The sequence below is a fragment of the Papio anubis genome, chromosome 7 (assembly GCF_008728515.1).
Source record: "Papio anubis isolate 15944 chromosome 7, Panubis1.0, whole genome shotgun sequence".
In the NCBI taxonomy this organism is placed as follows: domain Eukaryota; kingdom Metazoa; phylum Chordata; class Mammalia; order Primates; family Cercopithecidae; genus Papio; species Papio anubis.
The window spans coordinates 1,244,040-1,271,167 of NC_044982.1; the positions used below are offsets into that span (position 1 = coordinate 1,244,040).

The window sequence follows — 27,128 nt, forward strand, 5'->3', positions numbered from 1 at the left end:
ACAAGGCTGAAGTCATGAGATGTGGTGGGGCGGGGGAGAGAGTGGCACCCAGGAGACTGGCAACCAGGGGGTCTGCCACGGGACATGCTGCTGTGACCTGGGGTGAGATCTCACTTCCCACGCCCGTGCCCCCCACCACGCCCGGGCTCCTAGCGTCCACCCCACCCTCGCCTTCCCCGGCATTCAAAGAAGCAGTCTCCACCAACCCTGGTCATGGACGTCGTTCTTACAATCGATCTCCGCTGCTTCTTCGGCTTCCCGATGTCGAAGTCGTCCTCGTCCAAGTCCTGCAGAGACACACGCAGTGGCTGAGGCCATGGCAGCCTGCACGGCTGGAAGGACCGGAAGGACCCTGCCAGCCTCAGCGTGGGCGATGGGAGAGGCCCAGCACTGAGAGCCAACCTGCTTCCCAAGACTCTCAGAGCCACCTGCACACAAACCCGAGCCCCTGGGGTCGGGAGACGAGAGACGGGCGGCCAACCAGGGGCCGGGCCTGTGGCTCACCCACCCTCACGAGGCCCTGGTGACGGCTGGTGAGGACCCCACAGACCCCAGGACACCCGGTGTGAGCCGGGAGAGGGCGCGGAGCCCCGACCCCAGGTCACCTGCCCCTGCACAGCGTCGTCACTAGCCTCCTGCTCGGAGGAGAAGCTCTCATACTCCTCCTCAGAGTAGTTATCTGCGGAATGAACAGACAGAAGGGAGGGTGCCGTGAGATTCCACCCAGGAAACCAGGCGGTGGCCACCCCCAGGCTTCCCTGGACACAGAGTTGGGGCAGCGAGGAGGTGGATCCATGCAGGACAGAGGGGCTCCAGACACAGGTGCTGTGGCCCCGAGCCCCCAGAGTCCACTGGCAACAGTCTAGGTCGGGAGTGGCAGGAAGTGGGGAGGGCCAGGGAGGGCAAAAGGGGGCCACATGAACTGCTCCAGCCCCCACGGCCGCTCCTACTGGCTGGCATTTCAGCCTGGATTTGCGCCAACTGGGTCCCCCCTGCCTGAGGAGTAGGGGAGGCGCTGGTGACCCTACTGGGGTGGCGGCAGCCGTGGCACCTGCCTATGCCGGGCCCTGCACCCAGACCAGCAAGGGCACACAGTGTGACCCCACACCTCTTTTTGAGGACACTCAGGACTCAGGCCTCTCGACCAAGGAGCTGCAGCCAGGGGGACAGAGCAGGGACCTGTGGCAGCCCGGGCCCCATAACAGCGCATGCCTCTGCGGTGGCTTCCAGACAGGAGAGCAACTGACTCGTGCTCCAGACCCCCGACTCCTTAAGCCAAGCTGGATGGTTTCTGCCACCCGATGTGCCGTGGCTGGGAGATGGCCTCCCCACGGCAGGGGCAGGAGCAGGCTGGCACCGCACTCACCCGTGGACTTGGCCTTGGGGCCGGCCTGCATGGCGCTGTCCTCGTGGTCAATGGGCTGGCTGGACAGGGAGGCGATCCAGATCTCGGCTGCCTTGACGGGGGCCTCCTTGATGCTGCTGCAGAGGCTCAGCACCTGGCCGCCTTCAGACGGGTGCTGCATCACCTGTAGGCCAGGGGCACGGTTCTAGAAAGCGCCACGACGGGAAGGAGCCCGGTGCCCTGGTGTGTGGGCTGGGGTTTCTGAAGGGCTTTCTCTCTCAGTGACAGCAAGGGCAGGCCTCGGCAGGGCAGCCACAGGGCAGGGAGCATCCAGTGGACAGGAAACGTGGCCACCGGGGAGAGGGGACAGATACGAGAGGTGGACACAGGAGCCAGGTGGACAGACGAGGGGAACATGGGAGTTCTTGTGAACAGGCCATAAGGAGAGGGCATGGGGCTGTGCTAGGGAGGCCAGTGCCAGGCACGGCCATGAGGGACTGAGATGGACAGAGAGAGGTGTCTGCGGCCCTCCTGATCTCAGGCACACCTGCTGTCCACACAAAGCCACCCAGGAAGATCCTGGGCCCCCTGCTTCAACTCTGCCTCCACCCCTCCACCCATTCAAGACCTCAGCAGCAGCAAAACAGTGTGAAACCGGCCGCCCAACCCACAGGAGTCAATGCCACAGGAGTCAATGCCCAGGGACCAGTGTCTGTGGGGGACCAAGGAGGAGCAGCCGGAGCACTCTCAGCCAGGCAGGAATCTCCAACAGCAGGAGACACCCACCAGGCCTGGCTCACAGGCCAGGCCAAGCCCCTCTGTTGTGAGAGACTCAAACCAGGGAGTGGCAGAACAAGCCCCGGCCCCTCCTGCAGCCACGACCCGCGCCTAGGCATGGCCCCGCCGTGCCCCATGCCAGCCTCAGAACCATACGCCACGATGACAGCTCTCAGACACTCATAGCCTTGGGGCCATCTGTGCTCTAGAAGCCGCCTTTTGGGACTATTGGTTCACATCCAGATGTTAGGATTTTCTAGACCAGATTTATTTATTTATTATTTTTTTGAGACGGAGTCTCACTCTGTGGCCCAGGCTAGAGTACAATGGCGTGATCTTGGCTCACTGCAACCTCCGCCTCCTGGGTTCAAGCGATTCTCCTGCCCCAGCTTCCCGAGTACCTGGGATTGCCGGCGTCCGCCAGAACGCCCAGCTAAGTTTTGTATTTTTAGTAGAAACCGGGTTTTACCACGTTGGTCAGGATGGTCTCAAACTCCTGACCTCAAACGATCTGCCCGCCTCGGCCTCCCAAAGTGCTGGGATTACAGGTGTGAGCCACCACGCCCGGCCGACCAGATTTATTTTTATTGTGGGGTCCTGATTTGGGCTGCTAATTCTTCAATTAATCAAAGTAAAAAAACGTTTGAAAGTTTACATTTGCCCTCACCTTCATTTCAGAAAATTACGAGGGGCAGCTGGCAGCTTCTGCCAACACTCGCACCCACTGCTGATGCCCTTGTGCCCACACACTCGCCGGGGCACATGCAGCCTCACGCACTTGGAGGCTGCTGTTGTCCAGGCCCCCAGCACCCTGAGTCGCCTTCTCAGAGTGACGTCTCACGCGGCAGGGTCTCAGTGTCACGCAGGGGTGAGAACCTGTAAGCTCAGAAGCCCTCGTTCAGAAACGCTGAGCCCTTGCTGGGCATCCCAATACAATGAGCTCAGTGGGGAGGGGACTGCTGGGCTGGGGTCCCGGAGGAATCAAGTGGGGCTCAGGCGGCGCTACACCTGCTCACACCAACTTCCACGGGGCTCAGAGGGGTCCGGGCCCTTTTCCTCCCAAGAAAACCCTGCTCACTTCCTCCTTCAGATGGGAGGGCAGAAAGGAACGGGGCCTCTTGACAAAGGCTTTTGCCGGGATTCCTGCAGCTAGCTGTAATGGGAACGCTCTGCTGGGCCCGTAGCGGGCCAGGGGCAGGTTGTGGAGTAGCCCCCGCTCCTCTCAGCCTGTCATCGACCTTTATGTGAACACTATTTTGATATCTGCATGCCCTGGAAGTCCCAGGCCCCACGCTCCGGGCTGCACGTTCCCCTCCTCCTGACAGTGCTCCTTGATGTGTGCGTCCTCCTGGCAAGGGGCCAACCACCCTTGAGCTGGGCACTCCCCAGGGGTGATGCTGGCTGGCAGGCAGGTCACTGTCCTGGACTGTGGTCATTCCCACTCCTGCCCCTGCTGACCCTGAGACCACCCTCCTGAGTTAGTCCAGCAGATGCTCTGTGGATGCTCAGTGATCCTCAGCAAAGGGCTGGAGCTGCCTCACCAAGGAGGGTGGCCCCAGGGCCCAGCTCCCTCTGCCCCTGACCCTGACAGGCTCCTCCCTCTTCCATTTTCAAATAGATTTGAGTGACATGGAAAATTGAGGCCGGACACAACGGCTCACACCTGTAATCCTAGCAGCACTTTGGGAGGTCTAGGCAGGTGGATGGCATGAGCTCAGGAGTTTGAGACCAGCCTGGGCAACACGGCGAAACTGTCTCTACCAAAAAGTATAAAAAATTAGTCAGGCATGGTGGCGTGCACCTGTAGTCCCAGCTACTTGGGGACTGAGATGGGAGGATTGCTTGGGCCCAGGGGCTTGAAGCTGCAGCGAGCCAAGATCACACCACTGCACTCCAGCCTGGGTGACAAAGACCCTGACTCAAAAAAAATAAAGAAAGAAAGAAAGAAAGAAAATTGCTCAGGATGTCACACTTAATTGTACAAATAGTATAATAAAAATTTTGTGAAAACAAATAGTCATGCACCACGTAATGACAGAGGTATGTCCTGAGACATGCATGGTGAGGAGACCTCATCATCTTGCCAACATCACAGCATGCAAGCCTGGGTGGTGCTGCCTACCACGCACCCAGGCTGCAGCCCTCGCTCCACTGTGCTCTGCCTTACTGCACTTTGCAGATCTTTTGTTTCTCACAGTGAAGGCTTTTGGCAACCCCGCACCAAGAAGTCCAACGGCGCCACTTTTCCAACCGCAAGTGCTCACTTTGTGTCTCCCTGTCACATTTTGGTAATTCTCCCAATATTTCAAAACTCTATTATTAAATCTGTATGGTGATCTGTGATCCGTGAGCTAAGGTGTGACTGCTGCAATTGCTTTGGGGCACCACGAACATCACCCACGTAAGACGGGGAACTGAATCAGTGGATGTGAGCATTCTGGCTGCTCAGCCCACCGGCCATCCCCCGTGTCTCTGTCTCTCCTCGGGCCTCTCTCTTCCGAGACACAACAATATGGAAATTAGGCCAATTACTAACTCTACAATGGCCCCTAAGTGTTCAAGTGAAAGGAAAGGTTGCACATCCCTTTCAACGAGAACCTCGAAATGACTGAGCTTAGTGAGGAAGGCACGTCAGAGGCCAGACGGTGAAGGCGAGGCCTCTTATACTAAATCACCAAGCAGTGAATGCAAAGAGAAAGCTCCTGAGGGGAGGAAAAGTGCTGCTCCAGTGAACACAGGAGTGAGAATCAGCAAAGCAGCAGCCTCAGTGCTGATGTGGACAGAGTGAGTGGCCGGAATGGAAGATGGAACCAGACAACACTCCCTTAAGCCAAAGCCTCATCTGGAGCAAGGCCCTGACTCCCTTCACCTCTGTGAAGGCTGAGAGGCAAGGAGTGTGCGGAAGAAGCTTGGAGCTGGCAGAAGTTGGTTCATGAGGTTTTAGGAAAGCGGCTGTCTCCATAACATAGAAATGCAACGTGAAGCGGCAAGTGCTGATGGAGAAGCTGCAGCGAGTTCTCCAGAAGACCCAGCTCAGATCATCGACGAAGGTGGCTACACTAAACAACAGATTTCAACGAAGAAGACACGGCCTTCCACTGGAAAAAGATGCCATCTAGGACTTTCATAGCTAGAGAGGAGAAGTTGATTAGCCACCACACCCGGCTCATTCTCTTTTTTTGAGACGGATTCTCACTCTTGTTGCCCAGGCTGGAGTGCAATGGCGCGATCTCAGCTCACTACAACCTCCACTTCCCAGGTTCAAGCAATTCTGCCTCAGCCTCCTGAGTAGCTGGGACTTCAGGTGCCTGCCTTGCCACCACGCTCCACCAATTTGTTGTTGTTTTTTTTTTTTTGAGGCGAAGTCTCACTCTTGACACCCAGGCTAGAGTGCAATGTCACGATCTCGGCTCACTGCAACCTCCGCCTCCTGGGTTCAAGCAATTCTCCCGCCTCAGCCTCCTGAGTAGCTAGAATTACAGGCATGTGGCACCATGCCCAGCTAATTTTGTGTTTTTAGTAGAGACGGGGTTTCTCCATGTTGGTCAGGCCGGTCTCGAGCTCCTGACCTCAGGTTATCCGCCCACCTCAGCCTCCCAAAATGCTGAGATTACAGGCGTGAGCCATCACGCCCAGCCCACTAATTTTTTTAATGTTTTGAGACGGAGTCTCACTCTTATTGCCCAGGCTGGAATGCATTAGTGTAATCTCAGCTCACTGCAACTTCCGCCTCCTGGGTTCAACCGATTCTCCTGCCTCAGCCTCCTGAGTAGCTGGGATTACAGGCGCCCACCACCATGCCTGGCTAATTTTTGTACTTTTAGTACAAAATTAGAGACAGGGTTTCACCATGTTGGCCAGGCTGGTCTCGAACTCCTGACCTCAGGTAATCCGCCTGCCTTGGCCTCCCAAATGATGGGATTACAGGTGTGAGCTACTGTGCCCAGCCTTTTCTGTGTGTGTGTGTGTGTGTGTGTGTGTGTGTGTGTGTGTGTGTGTTTAGCAGAGACAGTGTTTCACCATATTGGCCAGGCTGGTTTAGAACTCCTGACCTCAAATGATCTGCCCAGCTTGGCCTCCCAAAGTGCTGTGATTACAGGCGTGAAACAGGGCACCTGGCCTGGATTCACCATTCTTGATGCCATGAAGAACATCTGTGATTCATGGGAAGAGGCTGAGATATCAACATTGACAGGAATTTGGGAGAAGAGGATTCCAACTCTCTCACAGATGGCTTTGAGGGGTTCGAGGCTTCAGTGTAAGAAGGAACTACACATGTGACGGAAATAGCAAGAGAACTGGAATTAGAAGCAGAGCCCGAGGATGTGACCGAATTGCTGCAGTCTCACGAAGAAACTTCAGCTGATAAGAAGCGGCTTCTTATGGATGAGCAATGAAAGTGCTTTATTATTATTATTTTTTTATTTTTTTATTTTTTTTGAGACAGAGTCTCGCTCTGTCGCCCAGACTGGAGTACAGTGGCGCGATCTCGGCTCACTGCAACCTCCGCCTCCTGGGCAGGCTCATGCCATTCTCCTGCCTCAGCCTCCCGAGTAGCTGGGACTACAGGTGCCCGCCACCACGCCCAGCTAATTTTTGTATTTTTAGTAGAGACGGGGTTTCACCATGTTGGCCAGGATGGTCTCGATCTCCTGACCTCGTGATCCACCCGCCTCGGCCTCCCCAAGTGCTGGGATTACAGGTGTGAGCCACTGCGCCCGGCCAAAAGTGGTTTCTTGAGATGGAACCTGCTCCTGGTGAGGATGCTGTGAACACTGTGGAACGGCAACAGAGGACTTAGAAGATTCCATCCACTGTGTTAGAAAAGCAGCAACAGGATTTGAGAGGACTGACTCCTATTCTGAAATAATGGTGGGTAAAATGGCACCGAACAGCACCACAGGCGACAGAGAACTACTTTGTGAAAAGAAGAGTCAAATGATGCAAGAAACTTCTTCGTTGTCTTGTTTAAGAAACTGCCACAGGCACCCCAGCCTTCAGCAACCAACACCCTGATAGGTCAGCAGCCATCCACGCTGAGGAAGACCCCCACCAGCCAAAGGGTTACACCTCCCTGAAGGCTCAGATGATTGTCAGCTTTTCTTTTCTTTTCTTTTGAGATGGAGTCTCACTCTGTCACCCAGGCTGGAGTGCAGGGGCATGATCTCGGCTCACTGCAACCTCTGCCTCCTGAGTTAAAGTGATTCTCCTGCCTCAGCATCCCTATTAGCTGGGATTATAGGCGTGAGCCACAACACCTGGCTAATTTTTTGTGTGTTTTTAGTAGAGATGACGTTTCACCATATTATTTGAAGCCAGTTTGAGACTCCGACCTCAGGTGGTCTGCTGGCCCCCAAAGAGATGCTGGGATTACAGGCATGAGCATGCGCCCGGCTTTAGCAATATTTTTTTTTTTTTGAGACAAGATCTGCATCTGTCATGAGCTGGAGTGCAGCCAGTGTGATCTCCACTAACAAGCTCTGCCATCTCCCAGGTTAATGCCATTCTCCTGCCTCCAGCCTCCCCTAGAAGCTGGGACTACAAGGCACCAGCCACCACGCCTGGCTAATTTTTTTTGTATTTTTCAGTAGAGGCGAGGGTTTCACCGTGTTATCCAGGATGGTCTCGATCTCCTGACCTTGTAGTCTGCCAGCCTCGGCCTCCCAAAGTGCTGCAGGATTCACAGGCGTGAGCCACCGCGCCTGGCCTAACATAACTTTTATATGCACTGAAAAACCACAAAATGTGTGTGACTCGCTTTATTTCAATATCCGTTTTACAGGAATTGTACAGGACTGAACACACAATATCTTCAAGGTCGGCCTGTATGAGAGACAGACTCCTGCTCCTAGGCCACAAACCTAGAGCTTATGTGACTGGCACTGGCTGCAGGCAGTTGTTACACTCGGTAGGGATTTACATGTCTAAACACATTCAAACACAGAAACAGTAGGCTGGGCATGGTGGCTCACGCTTGAAATACCACCACTTTGGGAGGCCCAGATGGGCAGATCACTTGAGGTCAGGAGTTCAAGACCAGCCTGGATAACGTGGTGAAACCTGTGTCTACTAAAAATACAAAAATTAGCTGAGTGTGGTGACGAGCACCTGCAATCCCAACCACTCGGGAGGCTGAGGCAGGAGCATCACTTGAACCCGGGAGGTGGAGGTTGCAGTGAGCTGAGATCACGCCACTGCCCTATAGCCTGGTGACAAAGTGAGACTATGTCACGAAAAAATTTAAAAACAAAAAACAAACAAAAAAGCACAGTAAAAATAAAGCACAAAAGATATAAAGTAGTGCCTGTGAACAGGGCACTGACGACGGCAGAGCCTGTGGGGCTGGAGGTAGCTCCGGACGAGCTGTGGGGCTGGAGGTAGCTCCGGACGAGCTGGTGGGTGAGTGAGTGACGTAAAGGCCTGGGACGTCACCATGCACCACTGTGTAGGGGTGGGCGTGTGTGTGGCCAGGCCCAGGACACTCGGGCCACACTGAATTCATACAGTGATAAAGTAACTGTGCTATGGTGTTATGATGGCTACCACGTCATCAGGAGATAGGAAGTGTCCAGTGCCATCACATGCTCACGGGGCCACCATGGAGCCATCGTATTCTCATGGGGCCCCCATGGACGCACAGCCCATGCCTGACTGGGCTGTCATCAGCAGCCTGTAGCCGTGCAGACACTCACAGAGAAACTAAAGGGGATCCAGCATGCAAACGGTCAGGGTGATGCTCCATTCTATCCTTACCCTGAGGTCTTCCTGTGTCCCACCGTGAGCCGCCCGCCCCTCACAGGTGCCCCTGGGCTGGACCTGGCCCAAGTGGCATGTGCAGCTTGTGGCGAGGCCACGAGAGGGAGCCCAGCTGTGCAAAGAAGCATGGCTGCTCCCTCAGCCACCACCACACTCCCAGGTCACCCCTACGCCTGGTCATGGGTCTGTCAACCTTCCTGTCTTGTCAAGGAGCCCACAGGCCCCAGCCTCAGACAATGGCCACCAGCTAGCATGCCTGCATCCCCCAGGCTGTGGCCCCGGGGTGGTCTGGCCACACGCACGCCCACCCCTACACACTCCCTCTATGGGTGCTGGGGTGAGTTCCGAGAGCCACACCATAGGAGAAGCCCCACGTCTGTCCCCATCGCATGCCTGCCTCTGCAGAGCTGCCTCTGAGGGGGACTGCCCGCAGTCAGCTCAACCTTCCTGAGAGGTGGCAGGCAGAGGCGCGTGCCAAGCAGGCCCTGGGGCTGTGGTCACTCCTGATGCTCTCAGCCAGAACTGCTGGTCAGCCTGCAGACCTAAGCCGTCCCACGCTGGTGTTCAGTTCATGGCACCCGTGAGGCCCGGCCCCTACCCTGGGCCACCTTGGATTCCACTTCCTCAGCCTCGGAGTGAGGGCTGGACAGGCCAGGGCTCTGGGCTCAACTCACTCAAAATGAGCACGTGGTGAGGGCAGGGTTAGGGTATGGCAGGGCCCAGGCTGCTAAGTCTCTCCTGCCCCGAGTGTGCACCCATCTGAAGGGAGGTGACACCTGTGTCCCCACGGCCATCGCCTTCTGCTCTCCCCACAGCCCGGAGGCCCTGGGCAGGTGCCCCCCGCATCCTTTCCCACCACACTCTCCGCCCTGGCCTCGAGTCCACCCAATGGCCCGCCTCACCCCACGCTGTGCCCTCAAGGACCCTTCCCTCCAGCCGAGCACTACTCTCAAACGCATGGCGCCAGCCTCACCCACACCCAACTCTCACAACAGTCCCTATGGCAGCACCCATGCCCTCACCCCCGCCTCAGTTGTGCAGTCTCGGAGCCAGCAAGCCCCCACGGCACAGCTGCCTGAGCCCACCTGGTGAGAGCCCCCCCACCTCCACCACCTGTGTCCGTCTGTGCCCACGGGGCTGTCCTGCCTCCGCAATCTCCCGCGCTCACACTCTCAACCAGCCAGCAACGCTCACAGGTGGGAGCCAGCCCCAAAGGCGGCAGGACACAGTGAGCCCATGAGCCGCCCTAGTGCTCGGGGACACATGGGAGGGCCCAACTAGGTTCTGGGGCCAGGCCACCGGTGGAAGGTGGAAGGACGCCCTGAGGACCTGGAGGAGCCAGTGGAGGGGAGAGCGAGGAGCAGGCAGACGACCTCGGCTTTGGAAGCCACAGGTGCAGGGCGAGGGAGCCTTGGGGTGGGGCCACAGGCTCAGGGGCAGGGCACTGGGACTACATCCAGGGGTGGGGCTTTTCTTCCAAGAATGGGCCGGGCGCGGTGGCTCAAGACTGTAATCCCAGCACTTTGGGAGGCCGAGACGGGCGGATCACGAGGTCAGGAGATCGAGACCATCCTGGCTAACACAGTGAAACCCCGTCTCTACTAAAAAATACAAAAAACTAGCCGGGCGAGGTGGTGGGCGCCTGTAGTCCCAGCTACTTGGGAGGCTGAGGCAGGAGAATGGCGTAAACCCGGGAGGCGGAGCTTGCAGTGAGCTGAGATCCGGCCACTGCACTCCAGCCTGGGCGACAGAGTAAGACTCCGTCTCAAAAAAAAAAAAGAATGAAGAACAGATGACAAGCAGCAGGCGATGTGGCTGGTGTGGCCTGAGGTGGGGGAAGGTTGCTCCAGCCTCTCCCCAGGGATCAGCAGGGGACAGCCCAAGGCTGGGAGGGCAGGCGAGGGAGGGGCCTGGGAGCAGAGGCTAGTGTTCAGGGCAAGGACGCCCAACACAGAAGCCCCAGCGCTGAGAGGGGCGCCCCGCTGAGAAGGGCAGGGAGGAGTGGCCTGGGGCGCTTCGGTGCAGGCAGGGCTGGCAGCGCAGGAGTCTCAGCACTGAGAGATGTGGGCGGAGCGGCCCGGGGGCGGGAGTTCACAGGGACTGGCAGGGATCCGCAGGACATCACCTGCATGGCTAATGGGAAACAGAGCCTGCATGACCTCCCCATAGTGCCCGGACCCTCCTGCTCCACAGGAAGCAGGCAGCAGCTCCCAGGAGGCTCTCATGGCCCAGAGAGCACCCCTGAGCCACCTGTTCACCCATCGCTGAGCCTGCAGCAGGGAGGCTGGGATGACAGGCAGCTCCAGGCCACCAGAGGGGTCCCAGGGCCCTGGGAAATGCAGCCTGGAGGCCCGGTCCACCCATGCTGTCCGTAGTTTGCCGAAGGAACCCGGGAGACTGCAAGGCTTGTCTGAGGCCATGTGGCGGCACAGAGAAGTGAGGCCTCGGGACGCCACTGCGGCTTCCTGTACCCTCCACGCTCCCATCTCCCGGGGCAGTGGGGAGGGCTGAGCCCAGAGTAATGCTTGGCACTTGTCCTGGATGCGTAAGTGGGGGTGTGTGAGGATCTGGGGGACCTAGCACTTGACCTGGGAGACAGGAGGCCTGCAGGCTCCAGGGGGGTGTGGGGGAACCAGCTACAAGTGGGCACACCCACCGTCCTAGCCCCAAGCCAGGAGCAGGGGGACCCAGCGGGACGAAGAGGGGCTGGGGGGCTCTGGCAGCTCCGGTTCCCAATGAGGGGCTGCCCTGGCTGACCTTCCCAGGCCCCAGGCAGGCAGCGACACAGCTTCACATGCCCTAAGCACCACTCACGCCCGCAGCCCCTTGACCCCTGAACACAGCCCCACGATGGGGAAAGTTCTGAAGCAAAAGAGACAAATGGGTCTGGGGCCCTGGGCTGCGCCTTCTCCCAGAGCCAATCTTGCAGCCCCAAAAGGGTTCATGAGAAAGTCCGAGGCCTCAGCCTGGGGTGTCTTCTCCCGAGCCCCCACACCCCACCACGGCCTCCTCGGAACGCTGGGTCCTCTGGAACAAGGTGGGCTGCTGCTTGGCTGTTTCCTTTCCTTTTGAGGTACTTCCCCTTCTTTCCCCTCCAGGGAACTCCAGCCACCCCCTCTGACCTCTGGGTGTTGCCCCCGCCCTGCTCAGGTATGGTCGGTGGCCCCTGCATGGAGCTGACGCCTGTCCTGCTCCTCCTGCTCAGCCAATCCTGGGCCAGAGCACGTGCCGAGCAGGATACGGACACGAACCCATCACAGGAGGCATCCGCAGTGCGGGGACGGCGACAAACCCATCACAGGAGGCATCCGCAGTGCAGGGACGGCGACAAACCCATCACAGGAGGCACCCGCAGTGCGGGGACGGACACGAACCCATCACAGGAGGCACCTGCAGTGCGGGGACGGACACAAACCCATCACAGGAGGCACCTGCAGTGCGGGGACAGTGACAAACCTATCACAGGAGGCACCCGCAGTGCGGGGACAGTGACACACCCATCACAGGAGGCACCCGCAGTGCGGGGACGGTGACAAACCTATCACAGGAGGCACCTGCAGTGCGGGGACGGACACACCCATCACAGGAGGCACCCGCAGTGCGGGGACGGACACATCCATCACAGGAGGCACCCGCAGTGTGGGGACGGACACAAACCCATCACAGGAGGCACCTGCAGTGCGGGGACGGCAGCGATTCCTCCACGGAAAGGACTCCAGAGCAGCCCGACCCAAAACCCAGCCTCCCCTGAAGGGCAGGACAGGCTCATTAGAGGAGCGTGCACAGGGCTGCAGGCATGTGGGGAGCCACGCTGGGTGGCAAGGGAAGGTCAGAGAGGAAGCACCACCTGGGGCCACGCCCGGCCCTTATGGCGGAGCCCAGCCGCCAGGCTCCTCTCATCATTTTCATGTGATCCCTGGACATCTGGACCCGGGAGAGACATCTCCCACGGGCAAATGCTCTGGCGCCCAGGTGGCCAGCCCGACGCAGGCCACGCCAGTCGGAGCACTCACCTCAGCCATGCTGATGGAGCCCACGGCCAGCGTCTTGTAGCCCAGGATGGTTCTGTTCTTGTAGCGCTTTCTGCGCTGCAGCATGATCTGAAGCTTGTTGCCTTCCCTCTTCAAGAAGTGAGGATACTGTGGGCACAAGTGTGAGTGGCAGCTGAGGGTGTACCAGGGCCCGAGGCAGCATCACGGCTTCTGATGGCCCAGTCACCCTGTAGCCTGCGGCCAGGCCAACCTGCTGCTCACGCAGCCAGAAGGGCACCCACAGACGGGCCCCCAAGTTCATTCCAGGGGCACGCTGGTCCCCAGGGCCCTTCCTTTACCCAACACAACTGAGAGTGACCCAGTCGCTAGGGCTCAGGCCCCAAGGGCCCCATTCCATGCTAACAGTTTCAGCGGGCGGACGAAGACTATGTGCCGCAGGGTCCGGGATAGCTGAGTGTGCCTGTGGACAGTCGGAAACAGCGCGGCGGCTCACGTGCCTGAGGCCATCAGCAAGGTGTGACCCAGGATGCTTTAAAGCAAGGGGCACACAGGGTGGGGAGGGCTCTCCCTCCAAGGCCCCCTGTGCACCCAACTCGCCTGCATGTCTCACCACAGGCTCCCTGTCCAGCAGGGCTCCAGCAAGCTGATGTTCACAAGTATCTCTTAGATACAAATAAAAATCAGTTTAAATACTTCGGGGAAGATGGGGCTGTTCACCACTCTAACTGCAGTGGCACTGACGTGTCCGTGCACGCTTGTCAAAACCCACTGAACCATGCACTTAAAAAAGGAGCACTGGGCTGGGCGCGGTGGCTCACACCTGTAATTTCAGCACTTTGGGAGGCCAAGCCGGGCGGATCACCTAAGGTAGGGGGTTCAAGATCACCCTAGACAACATGGTGAAACCCCCATCTCTACAAAAATACAAAAATTAGCTGGGCATGGTGGCAGGCGCCTGTAATCCCAGCCGCTCAGGAGGCTGAGGCAGGAGAATCGCTTGAACCCAGGAGGTGGAGGTTACAGTGAGCCGAAATCACGCCACTGCACTCCAGCCTGGGCGACAGAGTGAGACTCCGTCCCAAAAAAAAAAAAAAAAAAAAAAGCACCGTACACTCTGGAAATGGAAATTATCCTTCCATAAGCCTGACTCCTCAAAACAGAAAAAAAACTCAACTCCAAAACTCAATGGCAACACCCCAGCTGCTGTGTAACCAGCTGGGAGCTTCAGAACGAGGCCCAAGCCCAGCAGGTCCTCACGGAGCCCCAGCCCAGCCCACACACCTACACTGAGCCCCAGCCCAGCTCACACACCTACACTGAGAAAAGAGGGCTTCTAGTGAATTTGGAATGAATGGACATGCACACACTATTAATCTTAAAGCAAGTATATTAAGCCAGAAGAAAATACACCTGCAAAACTTACACAATACCAATCTCATAACAATGAAGCAAAGAGATAACAAAGGTAGGGCGTGTGGTCACCCGGGCCAATCCGGGGCTGCTCTGGGCCGGCCCTCCAGTCAACACCCTGGACAGTCCAGGGGAGGCTTCTCTGCTCCATTCCAGAGCTGGTCTCGGAGGCACCCAGAGCCAGGCGACACTGAGTGGACAGGCCCTGTTAACTGCTGGGCGCAGCCAGAGACTCCAGGGGCTGTGAACTTCAATACTGAGGTTCCACATATTTTTCCTATCTTTTTAAATAGAAGAGCAAAATAGCCTTGACTCGATAAGTGGTTTTTTTTTTTTTTGGTCCTCATTATTACATTCTCTTTTTTCTTCTTTTTCTTTTTCTTTTTTTTTTTTTTTTTTTTTTTGAGATGGAGTCTCACTCTGTCCCCCAGGCTGGAGTGCTATGGCATGATCTTGGCTCACTGCGACCGACCTCTACCTCCTGGGTTCAAGTGATTCTCCTGCCACCTGCCTCGGCCTCCCAAAGTGCCGGGATTACAGGCGTGAGCCACCACACCCGGCCTACATTCTCTTTATCGTAGATAAGGAATGAAAAACTAGGCCGGGTGTGCTCTCACGCCTGTAATCCCAGCACTTTGGGAGGCTGAGGCAGGTAGATCACGTAGTCAGGAGTTCGAGACCAGCCTGGCTGACATGGTGAAACCCTGTTTCAACTAAAGATACAAAAATTAGCCGGGCGTGGTGGCGTGTGCCTGTAATCCCAGCTGCTCCGGAGGCTGAGGCAGGAGAATCGCTTGAACCCGGGAGGTAGAGGTTGCGGTGAGTTGAGATTGCACCAGCCTGGGTGAAAAGGAGAGACTCCATCTCAAAAAAACAGACAAAAAAAAAAGAAAAGAAAAGAAAAACTCAACCTAGTAAACCAAAACAAATTTTCTAATCATTTAAGAATAAACCATAATCAACAGAAGACCTGCAGTAACACAGGACACTGGTGGCAATTATGAGACAAATACTTTCTTAGCCTGGGAGACAGTGTGAGAGTGGGCCCCGTCCTGGGGAAAGCGTGAGACCCGTCACCCCAGGGGATAGCGACGAGGGGGAGCCCATCACCCAGGGGACTGGCGACGAGGGGCCCGTCACCCCAGAGGACGGCGAGGGGCCCCATCACCCCAGGGGCAGCTGACGAGGGGCCCATCACCCAGGGGCGGTGGCCGAGGGCGTGCCCCAGGGGACGGCGACGAGGGGGGCCCCATCACCCCAGGGGACGGCGACGAGGGGGGCCCGTCACCCCAGGGGACGGCGACGAGGGGGGCCCCATCACCCCAGGGGACGGTGACGAGGGTGTCATCGCCACTGGTGAAAGACTCACCTGCAGGGAGAAGGTCAGGGCCAGGTCTGTCTCCACTTGTCCACTGGGGGGCAGCACAATTTCATGGGACCGCAGGATCCGTTTGGAGCCCTGTGATTAAGCAAGACCTGTTCTAGTTCAAAGGACTGCATCTCAGAAGGAAACAAGGCAAAGATGCCATGACTCCTGCACCTAAAACTGGCAGGATTGCAGCCCTGCAGTCTAGAGGGTGGTAGGCACAGGCTGGGATAATTCTCAGAGATGCCCCGGCATCTTTCCCAAGAAGCTTAAAAACATCGAAACCCTTCGGCCCACAGGTTCCACCTCCAGGAACCTGCCCTAAGACATGAGAGAGAAGCCAGGAGTGGTTCCTGCTAAAGTTAACGCGATCACAAAACAGATTCCGTGATCAGATGCAGCAGCACCTGACTGCGCTGCCCAAGTCTGCCTGGCAGAACAAATCTGGGAGGCACCGAGCCTCTTCTGGTTTTGGTTTTGAGAGACAGGTCTCGCTGTGTTGCTCAGACTGGACTTGAGCTCCTGGGCTCAAGCAATCCTCCTGCCTCAGCCTCTTAAGTAGCTCAGCCTACAGGCGTGTGCCCCCATGCTTCGCTTAAAGCATTTTTTTATTTTTTATTTTTTTTGAGACAGGGTCTCACTCTGTCACCCAGGCTGTAGTGCAGTGGCTCGGTCTCAACTCACTACAGCCTTGACCTCCCAGACTCAGGCAATCCTCCAGCCTCAGCCTTCCTAGTATCTAGGACTACAGGCATATACCACCACAAAAACAAAAAAAATACAACAATTTTGGTATTTTGTTAAGAGACAAGGATTAGTCATGTTGCCCAGACTGGTCTCCAACTCCTGAGCTCAAGCAATCCACCCTCCTCGGCCTCTCAAAGTGCTGGGATGACAAGCATGAGCCACTGTGCCCAGCCTAAAGCATTTTCTAAAAAGAAGAATGATCAGGGCTGACTGGTTCTCTCATAGAATAAAATATACAGAGATACGATACTTAAAATATGGAGAAGCTGTCACAAAAAGGAGAGTAGTAGAAGCCTAGATGTAGGTGCAGGAAATGCATGACCACCTGAAAACACAGTTTATACCCAGTGAGCTTCAGGCCAGCAGGAGACATCATACACACCTATGCTAAATGGATAACGAGTCATTTGGATGAAAGGCAACAGGACCCCAACAGCAAACTTTATATCAAAATAGATTCCTAATGGATTGAACGTGCTTATTGCGCTGTTGTTTTACATGGGACCATCCCAATAAGGATGAGCTCGGAGACCTCGTGCTCCGAGAAACAAGCAGCCACTGTGGGGTCCCAGGCACGAGGTTCCCAGAGGCCGGCGCGCAGGCCACAGTGGGTAAGAGGTGCCAGGCGGCTGGAGGGCGAGAGGTCCAGGACAGACAACGGGAGCCTGGGGACAGCCCAGGTTCGGGTGGGAGCAGCAGGGCCTCAGGACAGGTGCGGGTGGCCCGCATGGCCATATTCGGGCTCCATGAGACGCCCATCGGGGGCTCTGGTCCTACCCTTGCGCTGGGGCGTCAGGTGCAGTGCAGCAAGGGGCAGCGCGGCTCTCCTCGGCCAGCCTCCTGTCCCCTCTCCTCTCCCCAGGTGCCCCTGCGTTGTGGTCTGGGCTCTCCCTCCTCTTCCCCTTGACCCTTCAGAGATGTTTCCCCGCAAATGTGCTCTGCATCGGGTCCCTCTTAGCATCCCCCCTCAGAGGACCTGCAGGGACCCAGCTGTGTCAGGAAAAGGACAGTGTGTGCCGCCAGCCAGGGAGGCGAAGGTGCACACCAGAGAAGGCTGAGGGGCAGGTGGGGCTGCAGGGCCAGGCTGGCTGCTTCCCCCACAGTGGCCTGGGTGGAGAGGACACCACAAGAGAAGTGGGCGAGGAGCTGGGGGTGATCAAGGGAGGCCAAGGGCCACGTGGCTGCTGAGCTGGGGTGGGCAGGGAGGGCATGGGCAGCCAGTTCATGGGGTACATGGAGGGGCTGGAGAGGGGGCTCTGAGGGGCCCTGGGGCCAAGCTCTCAGTCAGGACACAGGCTGGGGCAGGACCAGAGACAGGCAGAGGGAGGAATGAGGCCAAGGAATAGGGTCAGTGTGGGGTAGGGCCCCATGCCAGAGGTTAGAGGTCTATCCCAGGGAAGGGGCAGGCCCTGGGCCAGGCATGGGGAAGACACCAGCATGGCCCCTGTGCAACAGCTACTTGTTCAAAGCCTTCGAGAGGTCACAGGACCCACTAGGGTCAGGAGAGAGGTCTTGGCACCTGGGGCTGGGAGTTCCGGCTAGGCCCTCACCTCCCAGAGTGCCCTCCACCCCACAGAAAGTGGGCAGGAAGTGGGTGCTGAGTGTAGCAGGGAAGCCCTGGCTCCAGGTGCTTGGGACCCGTCCATCACTGTGAGGTGACCCGAGGGCACCTCTGCCCTGGGAAGGCTCCATGCATGTGACGTCCACATCCCAGAAGGCCGGGCCCGCCTCCCTTGTGCGGGACAGGACTGGACCCAGGAGCATCCTGTCATTCCCAAGTCCCGGAGATAGCATGGGCTGCCCGCTGTTTTGGCGCAGGGCCCCACACTGGCGCACTGCCTGACTTGTCTCCCAGGCACATGGAAAGCCTACACAGCACCCAGCCACGGCCAGGGGCGCAAGGGGCCTTACCTGCATCTTGACGGCAATCACCACGGAGATCAGCTCCTTCTCCAGCTCCTTGAAGACCACCAGCTTCTTCAGAGTCAGGCTGCACAACCTGCAAGGCAACACACAGCTCAGCCTCGGGGCTCCGTCCTCTCCTCAGAAGGTGGCCCTGTGCCGTCCCAACACTGCCTCACCCCAGGAGCCTGCACCCCAGGGTGCAGGGCAGGGTATGACTGCCTGGGCGGCCCCAGGACCTCACAGAGCTCCCTATGACTGCCTGAGTGGCCCCAGGACATCACAGGGCTCCAAGACATCACCCCGGCTGTCCCTGCACGTGGCGGGTGCCCCTCAGCATCCGTTGGCTGCCAGGCCAGAGGTCTCATCTCCTGAAGGCCCCTGAGGGTTAGCCTCCCTCCCATGGAACTCACTCAGTTTTCATTTAAGAATAAACCATAATAGGCCGGGCGCGGTGGCTCAAGCCTGTAATCCCAGCACTTTGGGAGGCCGAGACGGGCGGATCACGAGGTCAGGAGTTCGAGACCATCCTAGCTAACACGGTGAAACCCCGTCTCTACTAAAAATACAAGAAAATTAGCCGGGCGAGGTGGTGGGCGCCTGTAGTCCCAGCTACTCGGGAGGCTGAGGCAGGAGAATGGCGTGAACCCGGGGGGGCGGAGCTTGCAGTGAGCCGAGATCGCCAGCCTGGGGCACAGAGCAAGACTCTGTCTCAAAAAAAAAAAAAAAAAAAAAGAATAAACCATAATCAACAGAAGATCTGCAGTAACACAGGACACTGGTGGCAATTACGAGACAAATGCTCTTGGCCTAGGAGACAGTGACGAGGGGGCCCCGTCACCCCAGGGGACGGCGACAAGGGGGGCCCGTCACCCCAGGGGACGGTGACGAGGGGGGCCCCGTCACCCCAGGGGACGGCGACGAGGGGGGCCCCGTCACCACAGGGGACGGTGACGAGGGTGACGAGTGTGGGCCTGTGGACAGGCAGGTAGGAGGGATGATGGGCCACAAAGAGAAGATCTGAGAGTCCTGAGAAAGCTCCCAGCTGTGAGAGCACAGGCCTCCCCTCTCCCACGGCCCTATCCAGCCCCAGGCTCAGCCTCCCCCAGTCCTGCCCACCCCAGGCCCCCCTGCCCATGGCTGGGATACGCTTTCCCCCAACCTTCCTTCTGTTCATTTCACCTCCACCATTCTGTCCTGAGGCCACAGGAGTCCTGCAGACGCCAGGGACAGTCTGAAGGACACACCCACAGTGACCAGGGCTCTGTCCCTGGGGAGTGGAAGGGTGTAGACCCAACCCTCCACTCTGCCTAGTGGTGCCCCGTGTGAACATGCATCTCCCCAGGGCATCTGCCGTACACATGCCAGGGCCCCATATCCATCCAGTAAAGATACCCAAACCACCACCCCCCGCCTGAAGGTGTGGGTGCAACGCCCGCACTGGCAAGCTTTCCAGAAACTTTGGCACAGCTCTCTTTGAAGCCTGGCTCATTTTTCTTCTTGCTCAGGACAGCGGAAGGGTGAAGGCACCACCGTCCAGACAGGGGTGGCATTGCCTGCCCCGCCTGGCTTCAGGTTCCAAGACCAACAAGCTCTGAGTGGCTGTGTCTGTGCTGAGGACACTTTCCCTTGGGGACATCTGGACTTGTGGCACCCACCTCCTGGGCTGGTGCTTGGCCCTCAAAGTATGAATGTAAAACACCAGAACAGGCACCAGACACAGCTAGGCCATGGAACGCAGCCACCCACAGTGGCTGCCACGTGCTTCCGTCTCCACCCCCGGGCATCGGGTGTGGACATGGCGGTGGGAAGGCAGGCCCTTCTGGCACACATCCCTGCACCCAGCAGCGGAAGCACTGGCTGGATACAGCCTGTGTATGACTGCCTGGGTGGCCCCAGGACGTCACGGGGCTTCCTGAGCACCTGTCAACCCATTTGTAAAATGGGGACCACGGAGACCCCACTCCCATCCTGGCTGCTCAGGTGATGATGGCAATACCGTCTACACTCCACTGAGCTGAGAGAAGTCAAGGGGCAGACACCAGAGCTCCCTGGGTGGGACGCGCCTGACTCGACAGCAGGGCAGCAGGTGGCAGGTGCAATGGGGACAGCGGACGGTGGGCAGTGGGGGAGCCATGCAGGCGGGGGTGGGGAAGACATGCGGGCAGGCGGTGGGGGAGCCGTGCAGGCAGTGGGGAGCAGTGGTGCGGGCAGGGGTAAGGGAGCCGTGCAGGCAGGGCCACGGGGTGCTCTCCGCAGACAGAGCTGCAGACGTGAGCAGGGCCTGACGGCCACCAAAGTCACCAGCCGGGCTGTGTGATTCTGCATGGGACCAAGTCATGCACAGGGCGGCCTGTTCCAAACAAGATCGGGTCAGTGTAGCGCATAGAGCACAGGACTGACCCAGAAACGAGTCTGCTTTCCAACACCGGGAGACAGACCTACCCAGGTCAGATGTTTTATTTTTCTGAGTCCCAAGTTAGATGTTTTTAAGTCCAGCTTTTTGGGTAAGCAGGCATGGAGCTTAAACAATGAGCGTGAAGAGCCTGTCTACTACAGACAGCGCTGTCAGAGTCCTTCAAGTCATTTTCGAGCTGCGGTCAGACCGTCCACTGTCGCCCGTCAGTGTCTGTGCACACAAGGTGTACTCCGAGGCCACCGGTGAGCTTTAAAGTCATTCTCATACTCAGTATATCACAAAATAAGTCAGGCATTAAGTCAGTCTCCTGGGACTTGGCAGAGGCACTGAACGGCCTGGCCTGAGGGGGCACTCCTCCAGCAGGGACCCTCGCCCTGGCTCCACCCCACTCCATTGGGGCTGCCCAGATTCCCATAGACTCTCTCTTACTAAACAAAATGCAAGAGGAAAAAAGAGAGAGGAGACAGACTAAGCGAGAGGTGATATGAACCAAGACAGACCATATGCTGGGTCACACCACAAATCCGTCACAAACTCAAAAGAACTGATACCATGCAAAGAACACATTCTCTGACCAAAATGGCGTTAGACTAGCGATCTATCACAGAAAGATGGTGGGGAAATTCACCACTGCTTGGGAAACTGAAAAACATGGCCCTCAATAGCCTATGGATCAAAGCAAGTCTCAAAGGAAATCAGAGAACACTCTGAATGGCATGGAAATGAAAACGTAGCATGTCAAACCTGCCAGGTGCAGCTAAAGCAGTGCTGAAAGGAGAATTTATAGCATTAAGTGCTTATGTCAGAAAAGAAAAAAGATTCAAATACACAATCTAAAGATTCCTTTTTTTTTTTTTCTAAGACGGAGTCTCGCTCTGCCGCCCAGGCTGGAGTGCAGTGGCACGATCTCGGCTCACTACAAGCTCCACCTTCCAGGTTCACGCCATTCTCCTGCCTCAGCCTCCTGAGTAGCTGGGACTACAGGCACCCACCACCATGCCTGGCTAATTTTTTTGTATTTTTAGTAGAGACGGGGTTTCACCATGTTAGCCAGGATGGTCTCAATCTCCTGACCTTGTGATCCACCCGCCTCGGCCTCCCAAAGTGCTGAGATTACAGGCGTGAGCCACCGCGCTTGGCCAGATTCCATCTTTTTTGAGATGGAGTCTCGCTGTGTCTCCATCTCCAGGCTGGAGTGCAGTGGCACGATCTCAGCTCACTGCAACCTCCACCTCCCAGGTTCAAGCGATTACAGGCATGTACTACCATGCCCAGCTAATTTTTTATATTTTTGGTAGAGACAGGATTTCACCATGTTGGCCAGGCTGGTCTCGAACTCCTGACCTCAGGTGATCCACCCACCTCAGCCTCCCAAAGTGCTGGGATTACTGAGCCACTGCACCCAGCCCTAAGGTTCCATCTTAAGAAACTAGAAGAGCATATTAAACCCCAAGTAAGCAAAAGGAAGGACATTATAACGATAAAGAGGAACAACTAAACTGAAAATAGATAAACAATTAATAAAATAAAACCATGCTAGTTCTTTGGGAAGATGAATAAAATTCATAATACCTCTACCCAAACAAAGAAGAAAGTAGACAAAAGTTGCCATTATCAGAAGTACAAGAAGGAAAGAACGATAGACCTTACAGACTACTGGAAAATACTATGAACAACTTCATGAATAAAAATTTGACTACTTTGATAAAATGTACTAGTTTTCATTTCCCTAGAAAGCCACAAACTACTAAAACTCACCATGATGAAACAGATAGCTGGTATACTCCTATACCTATTAAATAAATTCAATTAATAGTTTAAAAATTTCTGGGCTGGGCGCAGTGGCTCACACCTGTAATCCCAGCACTTTAGGAGGCCAAGGTGGGCGGATCACTTGAGGTCAGGAGTTCGAGACCAGCCTGGCCAACATGGTGAAACCCCGTCTCTACTAAAAATACAAAATTAGACAGGCATGGTGGCGCATGCCTGTAATCCTAACTACTCAGGAGGCAGAGGCAGGAGAATCGCTTGAACCGGGGAGGCAGAGGTTGTAGTGAGCCGAGACTGTACCACTGCACTCCAGTTTGGGGGACAGAGTAAGACTCTGTCTCAAAAATAAATAAATTAATTAATAATTAATTAAATCTTCCAAAAAAAAAACAAACCTCCGGGCACATTCAACCGTATATTAAAAGTAGAGGCAGGGCAGGGTGGCTCATGCCTGTAATCCCAGCACTTTGGGAAGCTGAGGTGGGTGGATCACTTGAGCCCAGGAGTTTGAGATCAGCCAGGGTACACAGGGAGACCCTGTCTCTACAAAAAATACAAAAATTAGCCAAGTACGGCAGCACACATCTGCAGTCTCAGCTACAGGTTGTCCAGGCCTGGTCTCGAACTCCTGGCCTCGAGTGATCTGCCCACCTCGGCCTCCCAAAGTGCTGGGATTACAGGTATGAGCCACCACGCTCGGCCGCAGATCACATATTTGACAAAAATTTTATCCAGAATATGTAAATATATGAACTCTCAGAACTCAACAATATGAAAACAAACAACCTAATAAAAAGTGAGAAAATTAGTGGGCATGGTCACGGGCACCTGTAATCCCAGCTACTCCAGAGGCTGAGGCAAGAGAATTGCTTGAACCAGGGAGGTGAAGGTTGCAGTGAGCTGAGGCCGCGCCACTGCACTATAGCCTGGTTGACAGAGCAAGACTCCAACTCATAAAAAAAAAAAGTAAGCAAAATATTTGAACAGACGTTTCACCAGAAAAGATACATTGATAGCAAATAAACACATGAAAAGATGCTCAAAACTATTAGTTATTGCAGAAACGCAAATTAAAACCAAAGGAGATACCAACTACACCTATTAGAATGGCTTAAAACACACAAAAGATAAAAAAGCTAATACCAAGTGCTGGCGAGGAGGCAAAACCACGGGGACTTCCACACACGCTGAACGTGCAGAACGCCACACAGCAGTCACTGGAAAGCCGTCTGGCAGCTTCTTACAAAGTGAAACACACAGGACCCAGCAATCCTACCCCTTGGAACTGGGCCAAGGGAAATAAAAGCGTGCATCCCTACAAAGATCTGTAATGCAGAGATCTCTAACAGCAGTTCTATTCATAACTGCCACCCACTGCAAACCCAGATGTCCTTCACGCAAAGACAAGGACATTGTGGCACACCGTGCAACGGAATACGACTCAGCAACAACTAGGAATGGATCACTGACACACAATAGGATGGATCTCAAAGGCATCGTGCTGAGTGAGGGACGCCCGTGTCGAGAGCTCACACACCATTTTTTTTTTTTTTTTTTTTTTTTGGCGGAGTCTTCACTCTGTCGCCCAGGCTGGAGTGCAGTGGCGATCTGCGGCTCACTGCAAGCTCCGCCTCGAGGTCGTGCCATTCTCACCTCAGCCTCTAGCTAACTGGACTTCTAAGCGCCCGCTCCCACCAGCGCTCCGGCTAATTTTGTGTTCAGTAAGAGGCGAGGGTTTCACCGTGTTTGCCAGGATGGTCTCGATCTCCTGACCTCGTGATCCGCCCGCCTCGGCCTCCCAAAGTGCAGGGATTACAGGCGTGAGCCACCGCGCCCGGCCTCACACACCATTTTTGTCCATCTCTATGGCACTCTGGAAAAGGCAGAGCTGGAGGGACAAGGCCTGGTCAGTAGGGTGGGTGGCTGCTGGGGACTGGGTGGCTGCTGGGGACTGTTCTGGGTGGACTGCCCAGTGTTCTGTGCCTGGTTGTGTGGTGGATGTTAAGCTCAGAGCTGCATATGAAAAAAGGCGCGAGGGGTGAACCTTTACCATAACAATACTGTCTTTTTTTTCTTTTTTAGACAGAGTCTTGCTCTGTTGCCCAGGCTGGAGTGCAGTGGTGCAATCTTGGCTCACTGCAGCCTCTGCCTCCCGGGTTCAAGCAATTCACCTACCTCGGCCTTCTGAGTAGCTGGGACTACAGGCGTGCACCACCACGCCCAGCTAATTTTTTGTATTTTTACTAGAGACAGGGTTTCACCATGTCGGCCAGGCTGGTTTTGAACTCCTGATCTCAAGTGATCTACCCACCTTGGCCTCCCAAAGCGCTAGGATTCCAGGCATGAGCCACTGCACCTGGTCTACCAGATGATACCTTCAAAGTTTTTGTTTTATTAAAGACTGCCACAAGACACATATCGACCAATTGCAAACAAGAAGCTCTACTGTGGCTGGGCACAATCACACATGTAATCCCAGCACTTTGGGAAGCCAAGACAGGTAGATCACTTGAGGCCAGGAGTTCGAGACCAGCCTGGCCAACATGGTGAAATCCTGTCTCTATAAAAAAATACAAAAATTAGCTGAACGTGGTGGGGTGCACCTGCAGTCCCAGCTACTTGGGAGGCTGAGGTGGGAGGATCACCTGAGCCCAGGAGTTGGAGGCTGCAGTGAGCTGTGATCACACCACTGCACTCCAGCCTGGGTGACAGGGGACCCTGTCACACACACACATACACACACACACAGAGGCAGCAGCCTGGATCCTGCTGTGGGTGAACTAATTGTAAACAAACAAACAAATCCATGAGAGGTATTTGGGGGCAGTGGGCAGGGTACTGCAAGACTTCCCTTCCTCACCACTCAGGCTTCCACATCTTTGTGTCTAGAAGCTCACACTCCTTACATTTGTTTGACCAGCGCTCACCATCTATGCAGCACAGCCCAGTGCCCCCAACCCCAAGACTCCAGTCACAAAAACAGCAGGCTATGGCTCCCCATCCCTAGGGAGGGGCTTCTCTCTGCACACTTGGAAGGAGAAAGTCGCAGCTCATGGTCCTGCAGTAGACAGACCTTGCCCAAGGGGGACGTGGTTGCCCCTCTCAGGCCTGTCTCTGCTGTCACTACACACAGCTACAGCCACCGTGCAAACACTGAAAGAATAAAAAGCTCCAGCCTGGGCAACATGGCAAGACTCTGTCTCTAAAACATAAATAAATAAAATAAGGAATAAAAAGAATCATTTGCATTCAGAAACTGTGCAGATAAACAAAACATGTTATTTGCTTATTATCCACTGTTGGTTCTGAGAGTGAGGCCTAAAGGTTTGCCTAGGCCAGGTGCACCACACTTGGCCCTGAGAAAATCGTAACAAAGACACCAGAAAACCTACAGAGGACGATTCATCACCCGCCTGCCACTGTGTTCAGGACACCTTGCAGCTGTAATAGATTCATCAGCAACAAAAGTAGAGCAAAGCGTATTTTAAAAACAACGCAATATAAAACAAAATCACAGTGACAGGTGGAAACTCAGCGCTCACATCCGAGACAACGCTTGAATACCCGCAGTGTTCTCTCTTTCCTCTTCTACTGTGTCTGCTCGAACTAGGAGAATGAAAGAGCCAACACGAATCCGAATCCTAGAGAAGAGAGGCTCCTGCTTTGTTTTCTGACAGAGAGAAGCGAGAGGCACACAGGAAAAGTTCAGATACACAAAACCCACTGGCCTCCAACAAGAATGAGCAAATGTTCTCCACACTTGGGATCTGTTTAAAGAAATAAAGGGGCCTGACCACAGAAACGCACTGTGTGCTCTCCACACCAGCCCTGTTTCTTCCCCTCTGCAGGCACTGCAGGCCTCAGGAGCGTGTGTCTCTACGCATGGCCGAGACGGCCAGCCGTCTCCAAGCTCCGTTCTCCAGCCCCCTGCCCCTTGGTAGCGAGCCTCCCCAAGCTAGCTGGGTGACGGCTGCCCGGCCAGAGAGAAGGCAAGGGTGCTGAGCAAGCAGCCCCGCCAGGGACCCTGAGCAGAGGCAGCAGGCTCACCCAGGGCAGCAGGCTCTGCCCGCTCCTTTCACCCTGGCTGCAAGGGCAGGTCCCAGGCAGCCACCACGGACCCAGAGGCAGAAGCCAAGCCAAAGACAGATGTCCCTGGCCAGCCCTGGACCACGGACACCTGCACCACTCCACAGGCGGCAGGAAGCACCAGCTCAGCCAGCCCTTCATTCCTGGCTCTGGTGCAGAAAAGTCACCTGTGCTCTAGATCAGAGGTCCCTAAGCCCCAGGACCGGTTCCTGGCCTGTCAGGAACTGGCCGCACAGCAGGAGATGAGCACCGGGGAGCGAGCATCCCCACCTGAGCTCCACCTCCTGTCAGTCGGTGGGGCATCAGGTGTCACAGGAGAACCCTGCTGGAACTGTACATGAGAGGGATCTAGGCTGCACACTCCTACGAGAATCCGATGCCTCATTATTGGCGGTGGGACCGTTTCACTGGAAACCATTCCCATCACCGTCTGTGGAAAACTCTTCCACAAAACCAGTCCCTGGTGGCAAAAATGGGGACTGCTGCTTTAACCCATCCCACTCCCCGCTTTGTTCCTTCCTCTTTTTCACAATGAGATTATTCATCTATTTGGAGTTG

The 27,128-nt window shown here is 55.8% G+C and overlaps 1 protein-coding gene across 4 annotated transcripts in view; it reads right to left on the minus strand.

The window, feature by feature from the left end:
• Positions 1-27,128, minus strand: part of PACS2 (phosphofurin acidic cluster sorting protein 2) — an 81,814-nt gene that overhangs the window by 27,346 nt on the left and 27,340 nt on the right. For 2 of the 4 annotated variants that reach the window (XM_003902346.4, XM_009212392.3), the window contains exons 2-7: positions 18,305-18,392; positions 15,650-15,739; positions 12,892-13,017; positions 1,367-1,529; positions 606-679; positions 207-287 (exon numbers count right to left, since the gene is read on the minus strand). In XM_003902346.4, coding sequence (XP_003902395.2) covers positions 207-287; positions 606-679; positions 1,367-1,529; positions 12,892-13,017; positions 15,650-15,739; positions 18,305-18,392 — 622 coding nt within the window. The remainder of the gene's footprint in view (positions 1-206; positions 288-605; positions 680-1,366; positions 1,530-12,891; positions 13,018-15,649; positions 15,740-18,304; positions 18,393-27,128) is intronic. The other 2 variants (XM_009212394.3, XM_009212393.3) reach the window with 1 other exon arrangement.